Genomic DNA, 15,064 nt, shown 5'->3' with positions numbered 1-15,064 from the left:
GAACCAATTAAAATCGTTAAGCGAGGCACCACTGTATAGTAATGTGACTGTAATTGTGGAATGTAACTAAAAGATGCATCAGTGTGGCCAAATCTAACTTGTCACCACCGAAACCTAAGCTTTTAGGCTCTGAGCTAAATCCAAAGGTACATCCAAACTGTGAATCTCAGTCCAGTGCAGGTTGAATCTTGTTCCATGATATGCCTTTTAACTGGTCAGAAGTGTCTGTCTCTCTTGTCTGAATTGCTGTTCCTCGTCCAGTCCTTTGTTGGCCTCAGGTGCAGGTTTAAAACAAACCAGCTTCTTCAAATTTGGATGTAAAGGAGAAATAGAGTTCAATGATACATTATACCTTGGTTGTATTGTCTTTGTAACAGCTAAGTAGTCTCTAGTCATATTCATTAACGATCTGTCTTTTTGTTCTATTGTGTAGATCAAAGTGGAACAGGTTGCCATGGAGCTTCAGCTAACCCCATTTACTGTTCTGTTGCGGTCAGTACTGGACCAGCTACAGGAAAAGGATTCTGCTCGCATATTTGCTCAGCCAGTGAATCTTAAAGAGGTAAAATCTAATTTTTAGGATATGATTAATAGTCCATGAGTATACACTAAGCTAGCTCTTAATGTTTTTTCTTTTTGTTGGCTCTGAAAATCTTCAATAAAAATTGTGTTACCAAACATGAATTTAAAGTAGGAATAAAGAAATCTTACTTATTTATTTTCCAGGATTTGTGAAAGCATGCTTCTCCCTCCCCTTTATAAGAGTGACAGTGATGGTGATGATGCTAATTTACAGCATTTACTAATAGAAAGTTCCAAAATAAGCTTCTATATTATTCACTAGCTTAATTCTTCAGTTAGTTTGGCTTTCTTTAGTTCACTTTGAAGTAAGAGTGCCTTTGAAAGTGTGGTGGGGAGAGGAGATTTTTAGAAGAAAAAGGCTCCAAGTAATTGGTGTAACAAAATAATAATACAGCGTAGTCCACTCATTTGCAATAAAAAGAAGCTTTAATATATTAATCAAAATGTTCTTGTTTTCTTTTTAAAATTGTACTTCAGGTACCTGACTATTTGGATCACATTAAACATCCCATGGACTTTTCTACTATGAGAAAACGATTAGATAGTCAAGGTTACAGAAATCTAAATGAATTTGAAGAGGATTTCAACCTTATTATAGATAACTGTATGAAATACAATGCAAAAGATACAATATTCTACAGAGCTGCTGTGCGATTAAGAGATCAAGGAGGGGTTGTCCTGAGACAAGCTAGAAGAGATGCTGAGGCAATTGGATATAATAATGAAACTGGAATGCACTTACCTGAACGGCCTAAACTTGAACCTCCACCACCTTTTACTTGGGAAGATGGTAAGTATATGTCACATTGAATACTGAACAAAACGAAAGGAACTAGTACATCCACCGAAGTCCAGATTATAAATGAGAGACGAAGTTTCAGGATGTAGAAAGTAGAAATAAGCTCTTTATTCTCTATTTCTTTAAATACAGAATAAAGAGCTTGTTTCTACTTTGTAAATCAGTGAAGCTTTCTTCGTGAGGTTCTTGAAACCACTTTCAATTCGTTTTGGAGCTGATATAGACCAAAGAAAGTTGCAGAGAGTATAAAGTGGCTTGCTTCTGAAGAAGGCTTCACCAAAACACATTGAGAGCTTTTTAACAACTCATGTAAAGAAGTACAGAAAAAAGAACTTGTTTCTACTTTCTACATTCTGAGTGTCTCTCATTTATAATCTGGACATTGAATATTGATAGTGTCTTTTCAAAATATTAGGTAGGCTAACAAACATAGGGCAAAGTCTGTTCATGTAAATGTGGGGAAACAATTGTCTAATTGGTCATACATCTTCAACATGACCAGTTGTGCAGTGCACTAACTGAACTGCCTCATGGATAGCACTTCTGCTATGATGCTGTTGTAGCTCCATCCATCCATCCATCCATCCAGGTGCCTGTTTCAGTTTCTTATATTTTTTTATTCTTAATGTGCTACCCCAGAAAGCTTTGCAGGTTATTAATTTTGTGGATCCTCATGTATGTTTCCTGGTACTAGTTCAGATTAAGTCCTACAAAATCCTTGAATATCAGTCCAAAAGCAGAGAGGCAAGACAACAGAAAATCAATCAATCCAAAGCAGGCAACAGTACATAAGAAAATAAAATCATCCTCAGATCTGTTTAGGAACTAGTTTACACAATCACATTCATAAGCCCAGTGGCACTGTAAAAACCTTAAAAAGACTAATTCTTGGAGCATAATTTACCATATTTTTTGCTCCATAAGACACACCTCTCCATAAGATGCACCAAATTTTTAGGAGAAGAAAACAGGAAAATAATAATCTGTTTTCTTCTAAAAATTTGGTGATCCTTATGGAGAGGTCAATCTTATGGAACACACCCTAGGACCCTTTGGAGGCTCACCCTGCCTCCCCCTGGGGTCAGAGGGGACGAAATCGCCACGTTCTGGGACTCTTGAGGCTTGGGAAGCCTCAAAAGAGTCCCAGAAGGTGGCGATTTCGCCCCCTCTGGCCCCATGGGGGGGCAGAGTGAGTCTCCAAAGGGTCCTAGAGTCTGTTCCAGGACCCTTGCGAGGCTCCCCCACCCCCCATGGGGCCAGCGGGGGCAAAATCGCCAGCTTCCAGGACCTTTTCTGAGCCTTTCAAGCCTCAGAAAAGGTCCTAGAAGCTGGCGATTTCTCCCCTGCTGGCCCTGTGGTGGGGTGGCGGGAGCCTCTCAAGGGTCCGAGGGAGCCTTCCAGGACCCCTGCGATGCTCCCCCCCTCCACGGGGCCAGTGCGGGCGAAATCGCCACCTTCTGGGATTCTTCTGAAGCTTCCCAAGCCTCAAAAGAGTCCCAGAAGGTGGCGATTTCGTCCCCTCTGGCCTGGCAGGGGGGTGGGGGGAGCATCGCAAGGGTCCTGGAAGGCTCCCTCGGACCCTTGCGAGACTCACCCTGCCCCCTCGGGGGTCAGAGGGGGCGAAATCGCCACCTTCAGGGACTCTTCTGAAGCTTCCCAAGCCTGAAAAGAGTCCCAGAAGGCGGCGATTTCGTCCCCTCTGGCCTGGCGGGGGGGTGGGGGGAGCGTCGCAAGGGTCCTGGAAGGCTCCCTCTGACCCTTGCGAGGCTACCCCCCCCCCCCTCGGGGCCAGCAGAGACGAAATCGCCAGCTTCTAGGACCTTTTCTAAGCCTTTCAAGCCTCAGAAAAGGTCCTAGAAGCTGGCGATTTTGCCCGCGCTGGCCCTGTGGGGGGAGCCTCGCAAGGGTCCTGGAAGGCTCACTCGGACCCTTGCGAGACTCCCCCCACAGGGCCAGTGGGGGCAAAATCGCCAGCTTCGCTCCATAAGACGCACAGACTTCCCCCCCCCTTTTTGGGGGGGGAGTGCGTCTTATGGAGCAAAAAATATGGTATCTTCTGAAAGCTACATTCCCACATTTAGACAATGTATTTGGCTATTTATGTTGCTTGGGAATTTGGCTGGTGTGAAGTGAGTAGGGGGCTATCAGCAGACCTTGACAGTGCATCTTAAGAGCTGCCCAAACCATGTTTTAATGTTGAATATATAAAGCAACCATACTAAATTAGATAATTGGCCTTTTGAACTGTGGTGACTAGTAGTCAGTCTTCAAGTTTTCAACCAGTCATCTTTCCTTCTCCTCTGGCTAAAGTCCTTTGAAGTGGAGATAGCGCAGGTTGAACATGGCAACTGAAGCATGCAGAAACAAAGGTTTGCTGTAGATCTGAGTTTTCACTTGATGTGCTCATGTGCTGTCAAAATGTGATAGCAAGGATATAGACAAATTTTATGCTTTAAAAAGGGACTAAGGTTCCCGGCTTTCCACTCTTAATTTGGTGTAAAATATTGTTTAACTTTAGCAGCACAGACATCAGTTTCACAAACAAAATCGAGTCCTTCCATTTAGTGAGTATTGCTGCTGTAATTGAGTTACACTGTTTTAAGCTTTTTCTGAACACTGTGGGAAAATACTGCTCAACTTTTATGTTTTAACCTCAGTGGATAGGTTACTGAATCCTGCTAACAGAATACACATGTCTTTGGAAGAGCAGCTGCGAGAACTGTTAGAAAAACTTGATCTCACCTGTGCAATGAAATCCAGTGGGTCTAGGAGCAAACGAGCAAAACTCTTAAAGAAAGAAATTAACATGATTCGCATCAAGTTGAGTCAGCAGCAGCATCAACCCCCCCAGATTGAGTCAGATATTGGAAGCCTTGAAGAAGAGAATGCAGCATTAGAACAAGAAGGTGAAGGTGAAGAAGAAGGTAAGAGATTTGTTGCTTGAAGTCACTGTTAACAAATTTATAGTGATGAACACAACCATTTTGGGGGAAAGGGAGAGTCCATTTAGTATTAACTGTCCAGAATCCTGCATTTCTCCAAACTTCTGTTGTTTCTACCATGTTTCCCTGAAAATAAGAGAGTCTTCTATTAATTTTTGCTCCAAAAATGAATTAAGGCTTTTTTTCAGGGGATGTTTTATTTTACAATAATGTCATCTTCAGGATGCTGCACAATGGTGGAGGGTAGGCTTTCACTTAACTAGGGCTTATTTTTTGGGTAGGGCTTATATTACGAGCATCCTGAAAAATCATACTAAGGCTTATTTTCAGGTTAGGTCTTATTTTCGGGGAAACAGGGTAAGTGGAAGCTTAAGTTCTGATTTTGCTTCCAGCATCCCCAAAGTATATAAGCATTCTTGGAGATTTCTGGAACTTGCAGCCCAAATACATGAAAGAGCACACCACTAATTCCAGGCATACCTTATAATACCAAATTCAAGAAATCTTGAAGCCATGTTCCCATTTGTATTGGAAATTGGGCCAGGGATTTAAATATATCAGTGTACAGTGGTATCTTGCAAAACGACAACCCTGCTAAACGACGAATCCAGATAATGATGACTTTTTGCAATCGCTATAGCAATTCACAAAACGGTCATTCCAATGGGGGATTTTTGCTGGACGTCGATTAGGTCCGTGCTTCGCGAACCGTTTGTTCGCAAGACGATGATTTTTTCTGCTGATCGTCAGCTTCGCAAAATGGCTGTCCTGTGTTTTCCGACCCATGCTTTGCAGGGCAGCCATTTTTACAGATGATCGGTGCTTGCAAAATGGCTTCCCTATGGGCGATCTTCGCTGGATGATGAGGTATTTTCCCCATTGGAACGCATTACATCTGATTTCAATGCATTCCAATGGGGAAAGGGTTTTCGCATGAGGATGATTTCGCTAAATAGCTATTTCAGTGGGACAGATTATCGTCGTCATGCGGGGCACCATTGTACCATTTTCTTATTAAACATAACTTTATTTTATTGCATGAACAACATAAAATGCATAATTAATAAGCAGATATATTTAAAAAGTTGTATGTATCCAAAACACATGTACAGTGGTGACTCGCTTAGCGATGTTAATCCGTTCCAGGAAAAACATTGCTAAGCAATTTAATCGCTAAGCGGTTTTAAAAAGCCCATAGAAACGCAATAAAACATGTTTAATGCGTTCCTATGGGCTTAAAAACTGACCTTATGTGAAGATCCTCCATAGGGGCGGCCATTTTCGGTGCCTCTAAAGCGAGGCAAAACAGCGGGTGGCCATTTTGTTTTTCCGGTGGCCATTTTGGAACCGCCGATCAGCTGTGCAAAAAGGGTTGCTTTGCCATGATCGCTTCCCCGCAATCATCGCAAAGCGATTTTTCCCCATAGGGGCCATCACTAAGCGATTGCTCTGGCGATGGCCAAAACCCCATCGCTAAGCAATTTCATTGCTCAACGGAGCGATCGCTAAGCAAGGCACCGCTGTATCTTAGTTATTATCTGAGTGGTAGGAATCCTAAGTTATAAAGGAAACAAAACTGAAGGCTTTACCGTGGATGAAAACAGTCTCATACTGTTACATCAGCAAGAAATAGTAACATACAGTGGTGCCTCGCAAGGCAATTTTAATTCATTCCGCGAAGATTGTCATCTTGTGAAAAAATCGTCTTGCGAGGTTCCCTATGCATCGGTCTAAAAAAAAAAAGTCTTGCAAAGCATGGTCATAGAAAAAACGTCTTGCGAGGCACCATAGTGATTGCAAAAACCAATCGTTTTGTGGATTTTTCATCCTGCGAGGCAATCGTCTAGCGAGGCACCACTGTATTTGGACATGAGATTAAACGTGATGACACTGAAAGCAGGATTATTAAATAGTGTAAAATCTATAACACGTTGCCTGTTTCATAGTCATAAAAGGAGGCATTAAAATCTTGATCTTCAGCAAATGCCCAGTTCAGAAGGATAGTAGATACAGCATACTTCCTTCTAGTATTTTCCAAGTTGCATCAGATGTCACCAACATAAGAAAACCATCAGATCACAAGCAATGAAGCAGTATATATTTATCCTCTAAAAATGACTGTTGTTCTTGATGCAGGGTAGCCAAGAATTATGCTTTAATTATATGGTACTTTTACATAACAGCATCTTGAACTGGGAAATCCTTTTATCCCACTACAAAAGGGAGACCATTTCATATGAATTTATTTTGATGTTTTATAAAATTCCGGTATTTCATAGGAAAAATAAGTAGAGGACTGTTTGGGAGATACTTCTCCACCTTTTATTTCTTGGCCTTCACATCTTTAAATCTGTAGTATATGAATTAGAAAGAATTGATTGGGAGCAGAAGCATGTACTGTATAGGATGTGACTGATTTGTGGCTGGTTACTGTCAAGATTCCATATTCATGCAATATTGCTTAATTCTTTCTGAACTTATCTAGGTGATAAAGTTACAGATAACATCATTGTGAGCAGCATAGCAGCTCATATGATTACAGTAAAATAAATTCTTTGAATAAATCAAAGTAAATTCTTAATCCATCAGAAGGTATGAGCTCCCTGTGGTTTTGCACACACCAGCTAATCCCTAGCAGAAGTAATTTCAGAAACTGTAGTTGAGCTTGGAAAACTTGAATGCATGGAAACAAGAGGAAGAGTCTCAAGAGATGATAATAAACTAATGTGACTAAATAGTTCAAAGCTGCACTGCCTGCTTTTAAATAATTATCCAGTGATTATACTACATGGAAGCTAGCAGTTTTCCACTAGGGGTTTTCACATTGCAGATGGCTACTCTTTTCACCTGCTGTCACATTTAAAACAGCTCCTGATATATCATTAAGAAGACAGTTAATAGAGATCAGGTTCATCTGTTTGTAGCTGTGCAGTTCTCTCACTCATATCTGTGCATCATGGTTTTACTAACATATCAGTGGCTTTTGGTCTACTTTTATACAAAGTTGCCCTTTCTAAATAAAAGTTCTAAGAAAATTAAATTTACCTTTAAGGCATTGTGTATGAATAACATATATGTGTTCTGAAATAACATCTTTCAGACAAAAATCTAAATGGTGTTAAAAGCTGGTTACGGTTTTGTTTGTTTATGGAACTACAAAACTGCTCATTGTTTTGACTTGTAAACTGGAGGCATGAGAAGTGACAATTATGGGAAATGAAGGCTGTCGTTGAGACCTGTTAGGGCTACTGACTAGGCAAAATCGTTCAAATAATTATATAGAAATACTTGTCATGTTTGTGTCCTAATCTAGGTGTCTTGTATGGATTGTTGGTTAAGGGAAGCTTACCAAACAGAGCATTTCTGACTAATGCATAATTGCAGTAAAAATATCTAAAATGCCATTAAAATAAATAGTAAGGAAAAACAGATTGATAGATCTATAATCTTCTGATTTATCCCCAGTAGTCAGTGTTTTCTGTTTCTATTAAAATTGAAGTGCATGGTTTACTGAATTGAAATTTGTAGTCATAACTCTTAACATTGTTTGTAGTTCTTAATATATTAATTTATTAAACTTCTTAGTAGCCCCTGTTCTTGCAGTTCAGGTTGCAAAAAGCTAGCTGATGAAGTTAATATAATTGTAATTTCATCTTTAAAGCATTTAAGTCATAAAATACTATGGTCTGTCACATAATATACCGTATTTTAGTGACTTGGCTCTTGTCACAAATTAGAACTTTTTAAATTGCAAACCAGAATACCAAAAGTAAGTCCTGTGGTTCCAGTGAGACTTACTATTATGGAATAAATATGCTGAAATTTAGAGTCAGTCTTTTCCACTTCTGCCAAATTCCCACATAAATTCAGTTTTTAACTAGGATAGTTTGCTTAAAGTTTATGTATGTGAGGTGTTACTCTTTGTATCAAACTTACTGTGGGCTACATATTTGATACTTAGTTTTATGTAGTAGCTCTTACAAATATCAGTTTTCAAAAATCCAACTTTATTAATTTTTTCAGGAGATAAATCTCCCCCTAAACTTGAACCATCAGATGCATTACCTCTTCCTTCAAACTCGGAGACTAATTCAGAGCCACCAACCCTCAAACCAGTAGAACTCAATCCAGAGCAGAATAAACTTTACAAAAGAGTAAAATTTGACAATGAATTGTATAGTACTTCCATTCAGAAAGAAATAAATGGACACACTCCAGAACACTTACTTGACAATAATCTCAGTGATTCGACCGTTTCTGCTGTAGCTGAGTCATCAACTGATGTAAACAGACGTACGTCAATTCTCTTCTGCAAATCGAAAAGTGTAAGCCCCCCAAAGTCTGCAAAGAACACTGAAACCCAGCCAACTTCTCCACAGCTAGGGACCAAAACCTTTTTGTCTGTAGTCCTTCCAAGGTTGGAGACACTACTGCAGCCCAGGAAAAGATCAAGAAGTGCATGTGGAGATTCTGAAGTGGATGATGAGTCCCCTGTAAAGCGTTTGGACACAGGTATTAAATTGCTTTGATATTCTTTTTGAACATAACATGGATGACTTAGTTATTTCTTATTTAAAAGAATCTGCATTCAATTGATATCAAAAAGGTACACATTTTATAATTGTTTTCATGCTTATATATTTTCTGATATTTTGCAGATTTCTTTCATTCATGTTGATCAAACTTCTATTAAAAATTATCCATGTTGTCCAAACCTGTGGTTTTGCTATGATAATTGTTTGTAAACTGCTGTTTTAAAAATCTAAAGCAAGGTCAGGTCTTTCTGAAAACCTTTCTCTATTAAGCCTTTCTCATGTTTGCTGTCGCATATGTGCCTGTTTCTAATAATTACTGTTTTCTGCTTAAAAGACATGGCACTTATAAAGCCACACAAAGATTTTTGAGCAGTATTTTCATTGTGCAATTTTAGAAGCAGGCTCATTTTCAGTTTAAGGTATTTCCTAAAATGTATGGGTTTAATCCAGGTTATTAATTGAAAAGAAAATACTTGCTGGTTCCATTCATAAAGGCTTGCACAAGGGTTTAATGATGATTTATAGCAGCTAGATATCTTGTCCGGTATCATACATGTTCAGAAACAGCTTTGGATTTAGTTCCACTCTTTTAATTAATTGGTTCTACCACAAGGTGTGAAACAACATATATACACCAGTGAGTCCAATTCTTAAATAACAATTACAGTCTTAAGAGTATATGTAGTGTGTGTGTGTGTGTGGGGGGGGAGATCCTGTATGTTCAGTAGTATTTTCTGTATTGAAATTGCTTACTCATTTTATTTATTTACACACTGAAACAAGGCATTTTCAAAATGTTGGGATTATGTGCATTGTATGTGCATACTTAGTATACTTGGTTAAATATTTAGAGTAATTTCTCCTGAAATAAAAGGAGTTGCATCATGGAATATATTTTTATTTATTTAGGTAAACATTCCTATTTGTAGATGTATGCTAAGCAAATACTTAAAGCTTAGATATTGAGAAATTATTAAAATATATCTATTCATAAAGTGTAGTATAGTGAGCAGCTCAAGATAAGGTGTCCTTTTTTGTATGTACGCCTTGCTACAGTGGGGTCTCGACTTACGAACTTAATCCTTATTGGAAGGCGGTTCATAGGTCGAAAAGTTCTTATGTCGAATCTGCATTTCCCATAGGAATGTATTGAAAACCATTTAATCCGTATCTGCTCTTTTCCGTCCATAGAAACTAATGGGAAACTAATGGGAAGCTGCTATTCCGCCTTCTGTCACTAGAGGGGGATATTTTTCTTTTTTTCTTAGGTCAAGAAAAGTTCAGGAAAGGAGAGGGGGAGGCAGGGAACAGTTTTAAAAGCACTTTTGAAATCTTTTTTTTTCAACGAAGCCAATTTTAAAGCATGTTTTAAAGCATGTTGTGCTGATTTTTTCAGCACAAAGACACACAGGCAGGCTTTTTAGATGCTGAGCAAGCCTTCTCAAGCCTCTTCAGAGCCAGCCGATCAGCTGTTAGGTGGGGAGAGAAGGGGGCAGGAGCAGAAAAAAGCACAAAATGGCTGCCAGGCTCCCTTCTGAGTGTCGGCTTTTATATGTTTGCTGCTCTTTTTCCTGCAGTTCACGGGCGACTAAGGCCTGGTAAGTGACTTTTATTTATTTTTAAGTTTCTGACCTTTTCTCCCCTCCCAGAAGCCTCTAAGGGGAGGGAGGGGGCACTTTTTTCCTGTTCGTAACTCGAGGGAAGTTCGTATGTTGAGCATGTAATTGTCTATCGGGCGGGTTCGTAAGTCAAAAAGTTCGTATGTAGAACCGTTCGTAAGTTGAGACCCCACTGTATTTAGAAGTTTCTGTGTTGTCAGATCACAGAAAATTTAAGAGATCTGCAAATCCAAATAACATTCAGTAGATTAGTCATTATATGTATTTGCTCCATTTTTCATTTTTTTTAAGTTGCAGGTTTTTATTGTGACTATATCCAAATTAAATACAGAATCTTCTCTTGGATATATTTTTCTTTCTTGCGCAAATGTATTATGTACATAATAAAGCCTAGATTATGGCTCTGTAATGGTCTTTCATTGACTGGAGATAGACACATTCTGTAATGGAGTTTAAGAACTCTAGTTTAAACTCTAGTTTAGTTCACACTTTAAGATTAAAACACACCAAATTGATAAGATTATCAGAACAAAAAATATGCTTTAAAAACATGTTTAGACAGCAGAGTTAAAAGATTTTCAGTATAACAATCGATTCATTTTAGATGGCCCTAACGTGAAAACTACTGTTGTCTAAAAATCATTGGAAAAATTACAAAGAAGCCTCCCTAAACAGAGTGGGATCACTACCAATTGGAATCTGGATTATATGACAGTTCATAATGTTTCAGATGTCGAGAGGCACTTGAACAGCCTTTCAACATGACCTCAGTGCATGTAAGATTTATGAGAGGGAATATTCCTTGTAGTAACCAAGACCAAGTATATATGAAATAACATTTTGCATGTGCCTAGAATAAAAGTGTATTTGATATCTCCTGCAACTGATGTTGTATTGGTTTACACTGGTTCAGATTTGAGCTACCAGCTTTTGGAAGTTGGGCCAGTTGTTTTTAAACTGTCTTCAAGGATAGACCACAGTAGGGTGGATTAATGTACTTTAACCCAGAGGATGACAGTGCATGGTTTATGGAGCTGTAATGACTACTATGTTGTCCACTCCTTTTGTAATCTAATGCTTTCCTTTGTTAAATTGCTCTAGCCATAGTGGAAAGTTCTACAGTATCTGGATATTAACTGGATTCCCTGCAGTCAGAATTAGCAAATCCAGTTCATACCCAGGTTTCAAGGGCAATGTCAGCATTGACCAACAACATCATAGGTGTTAAATCACATAACATTTAAATCAGCCCGTAAATAGAAAAGAAAGTATGTATAAGAAGAGAATACCTGGTGCTGCAGCCATTCTAACTATGCTTGGGATAATAGAGAATATTGTATCAATATATACAAGCCACGTATTATTCTAAACATTGCTTAAAGCCCCCTTTGGCACACTTGCATAGCTGGACTTGAATGTGTTATCTTTTTGATCATATTTTGGCTTCAAGTAATTGAGCAGTTTGAGATTAAATGTAAAAGATTTGACAGATTGATTTCATGCAATGTGTTAAGCAACTTCATTGGCTTGGAAGTTAAAAAATAGTGATGACTTTGACTTAAGCTGTCTGCCTGGAGCATTGAACTCCCAAGTAAATAATGGCTCAAGATAAATAGGCCTGAATTGTGCTAGAAAACCATCCTGTCCAGAACTGCTTGTGGTAGTAGCCAACCAAATACTTCTGAAAAACTCAAAAGCAAGGGTTGATAGATGAACCTCTAATATGCTCACACATGTGATGCATACTCAGTAATTGTGATAACTTCAGTCAATGATCTGATTCATGTGGTTGTCAGATGTTCTAACTGTTTTGCCTTCAAATGTTTTTCACTTTTGTGGTCAAGACTTCAGTTGAAGAGACTGTGATAAATAAAGGTTATCAACTATGATTGCTAAAGGGCAATATATAGTATTAAATCCAAAGCAATTTAGACATAGTTCATTACCATTGAAATTACTGCCCAGCATTCTATTAACATTCACATAAGGTTTCCGTAAATTGCCATAGCTACCCTGTTTCCCTGAAAATAAGACCTAACCTGAAAATAAACCCAAGTATGTTGTTTGAGGATGCTTGTAATATAAGCCCTACCCCCCAAAATAAGCCCCAGTTAAGTGAAAACCTGCCCTCCACATTGTGCAGCAACCAGAAGAAGATGACATGACTGCACTTGAATAAATGTACTGTAGATTGTAATAAAACATCCCCTGAAGATAGGCCCTAATGCGTTTTTGGAGCAAAAATTATAAGACCCTGTTTTATTTTTGGGGAAACAATGGTTATGACTAATGAAGTGTGTGAATGTGTTTCAGTTGCTTGCATGGTTATATGACCAGTTGTGTACTTGAGAAGTATACCAACACCTTGTCAGTTAGCCACAGTTAGCTGTGGCAGGTCATGTAAACTTTATGTTAACACTAATAAGATTCTGGCTAATGTGTCTTAGTTGCAATTGTTTTAGCAGGATCTAAGTGTTTCTCTACTGCTTCCTGTCTTGGGGTCTGCTTTATTTAGAATGCATAACATGGCAGGATCTTTCATAATCTGCTCGAACTGTTGTATATTATTAAATGTGCTGTTTGACCCACACAGTTTCCCACTATACAGTGGTGCCTCGCTTAACGATTGCCTCGTTAAGCTACGAAACCACTTGACGATGAAGTTTTGCGATCGCTTTTGCAATCGCAAAACAATGTTCCTATAGGGAAAATTCGCTTAACGATGATTGGTTCCCTGCTTCGGGAACCGATTTTTCACTTAACAACGATTTAGAAACAACTGATCGGCTGTTCTAAAATGGCCATCCGCTGTGCAAAATGGCTCCCCGCTGTGTTTTCAGGACGTTGTCTAGAGGGGCGGGGTAAAAATTGAATAAATAAATAAATAATAAATAAATTTAAAGGCAGTGAAAATGGTCGCCCCATGGAGGATCTTCGCTGGACGGTGAATTTTCAGCCCATTGGAACGCATTGGACCAGTTTCAGTGCATTTCAATTGGCTTTTTCGTTTCGCAAGACAATGTTTTCATAAGACAGCTATTTTTGTGGAACGAATTAGCATCGTCTTGCGAGGCACCACTGTAAATCCAAGTCTGTTATTTATTGGATGATAGCTACAAGTTTATGAGGTTTAAACAGTATTTTACAAAGAGAGTCCATTTCTTATAACTAAAGTACACTTTTTTCCAAATTGTTTAGTTGTTACCTTACCCAGGGTCAACATATATAGGAGGAGCAGATAGCCCTGTCCATTTATGATAGCTTTTCCACATGATTAGGGATGAGTTTGAAAAGGAGAGATTCCTGCTTGAATGTTGGCTGTATTTGTATACATAGTCCTCAAAAATCTGGGTCCTTGCTTGTGGATAGAGCCTATACACAAGCAGGAACCTTTCTTTTTCAGACGTATGGTAGGATTCTGTATTCACCTGAAGGCATTCTCCTTTGACATGTTGATTCATGGATGCCTGCGTTCTGGTGTATTCTATCTAGGTTTTAGGCAACATCTGAAGCATGCTAGGCATTTGTTAATTTCACTTTTTCCATCACTTTTTCTTGGATAAATTGGAAAATCCCATGTTTGATTGGTTAGTTAATTTTAAGCTTTTTTAAAAATTGTGTGTGGAAGTGAAATGGCATAGGTAAACTGACCTCACAATTTTTAAAAAGTTTACAGGGGTGCAGATACCATAAACATGCATATACACAGAGAGGAAGAGAGATTTCAGATAGTGGTTGGAGTCTGCAACAAATGTTTTAGTTTAGGAGAATTAAATTCTTGCAAAAATTCAAAAGGAAGATGAGTTGTAATCCCAGACCAGAATGTTCTTCTCTGGTGTTGGTTATATTGTTTGCACTGGAATTAAAATAAAATAAATGTTGCAAAGCTTTTTTATGTATGTGTGTTTCTGTTTAAGATTCTTATACAGTGGTGCCTCGTATAACGAGTGCCCCATTTAACGACGAATTCGCATAGCGATGGCAAAAATGCCATTGCTTTTGCGATCGTATAACGAAGGTGCCTTTGGGGAAAAATCGCTTTGCAATGTTTTCCCCATAGGCACAATTTCCCCCCCAGCTGAGCAGCGGGAGCCTCCAAAGGAGCGCTCCCGCCACTCAGCTGGGGGAAAATGCCTGCGGTGGCCTTCGAAGGACCCTTCTGAAGGGTCCTTCTGAGGCCACCGCGGGGGGAGGGTGGGGGGATCCGATGCCTGTCAGGCATCCTGGGCTCGGATCCCACCCGCCGCCGGTTACCCAGCCTTGGGTAACCGGCGGCGGGTGGGATCCAAGCCCGGGATGCCTGAAAGGCATCCGGATGCCCCCGCTCTCCCACCCTCCCCCCGCGGCTTGGATCGGACCCACGGGGGCTAGCCCTGCCATGGCTGGACTCCCAAGAGTCCAGCCTTGCCCGGGGTAGCCCCCGCGGGTTGGATCCAAGCTGGATCCCAGCCGCGGGGGGAAGGTGGGGAGATCGGATGCATGTCAGGCATCCTGGGCTCGGCAGCGCGGGGCGGCAGGATCAGGGTTGAGGGGTCCCGAAGGCTTCCAGGCTTTTGCCTGGAAGCCCTCGGTCCCCCCACCCACCCT

General features: G+C 39.8%; 1 protein-coding gene across 10 annotated transcripts in view; it reads left to right on the top strand.

Annotated features, from left to right (window-relative positions):
- The window catches only part of BRD1 (bromodomain containing 1), a 54,140-nt gene that overhangs the window by 23,190 nt on the left and 15,886 nt on the right, over positions 1 to 15,064 (top strand). For 7 of the 10 annotated variants that reach the window (XM_073000614.2, XM_073000612.2, XM_073000613.2 and 4 more), the window contains exons 5-8: positions 434 to 562; positions 1,060 to 1,372; positions 4,039 to 4,305; positions 8,347 to 8,835. In XM_073000614.2, coding sequence (XP_072856715.2) covers positions 434 to 562; positions 1,060 to 1,372; positions 4,039 to 4,305; positions 8,347 to 8,835 — 1,198 coding nt within the window. The remainder of the gene's footprint in view (positions 1 to 433; positions 563 to 1,059; positions 1,373 to 4,038; positions 4,306 to 8,346; positions 8,836 to 15,064) is intronic. The other 3 variants (XM_073000616.2, XM_078394402.1, XM_073000615.2) reach the window with 1 other exon arrangement.

The sequence above is a fragment of the Pogona vitticeps genome, chromosome 5 (assembly GCF_051106095.1).
Source record: "Pogona vitticeps strain Pit_001003342236 chromosome 5, PviZW2.1, whole genome shotgun sequence".
Taxonomy (NCBI): domain Eukaryota; kingdom Metazoa; phylum Chordata; class Lepidosauria; order Squamata; family Agamidae; genus Pogona; species Pogona vitticeps.
Note: the sequence above shows the minus strand (reverse complement) of the source record. Positions and strands in the feature narration are given on the sequence as shown.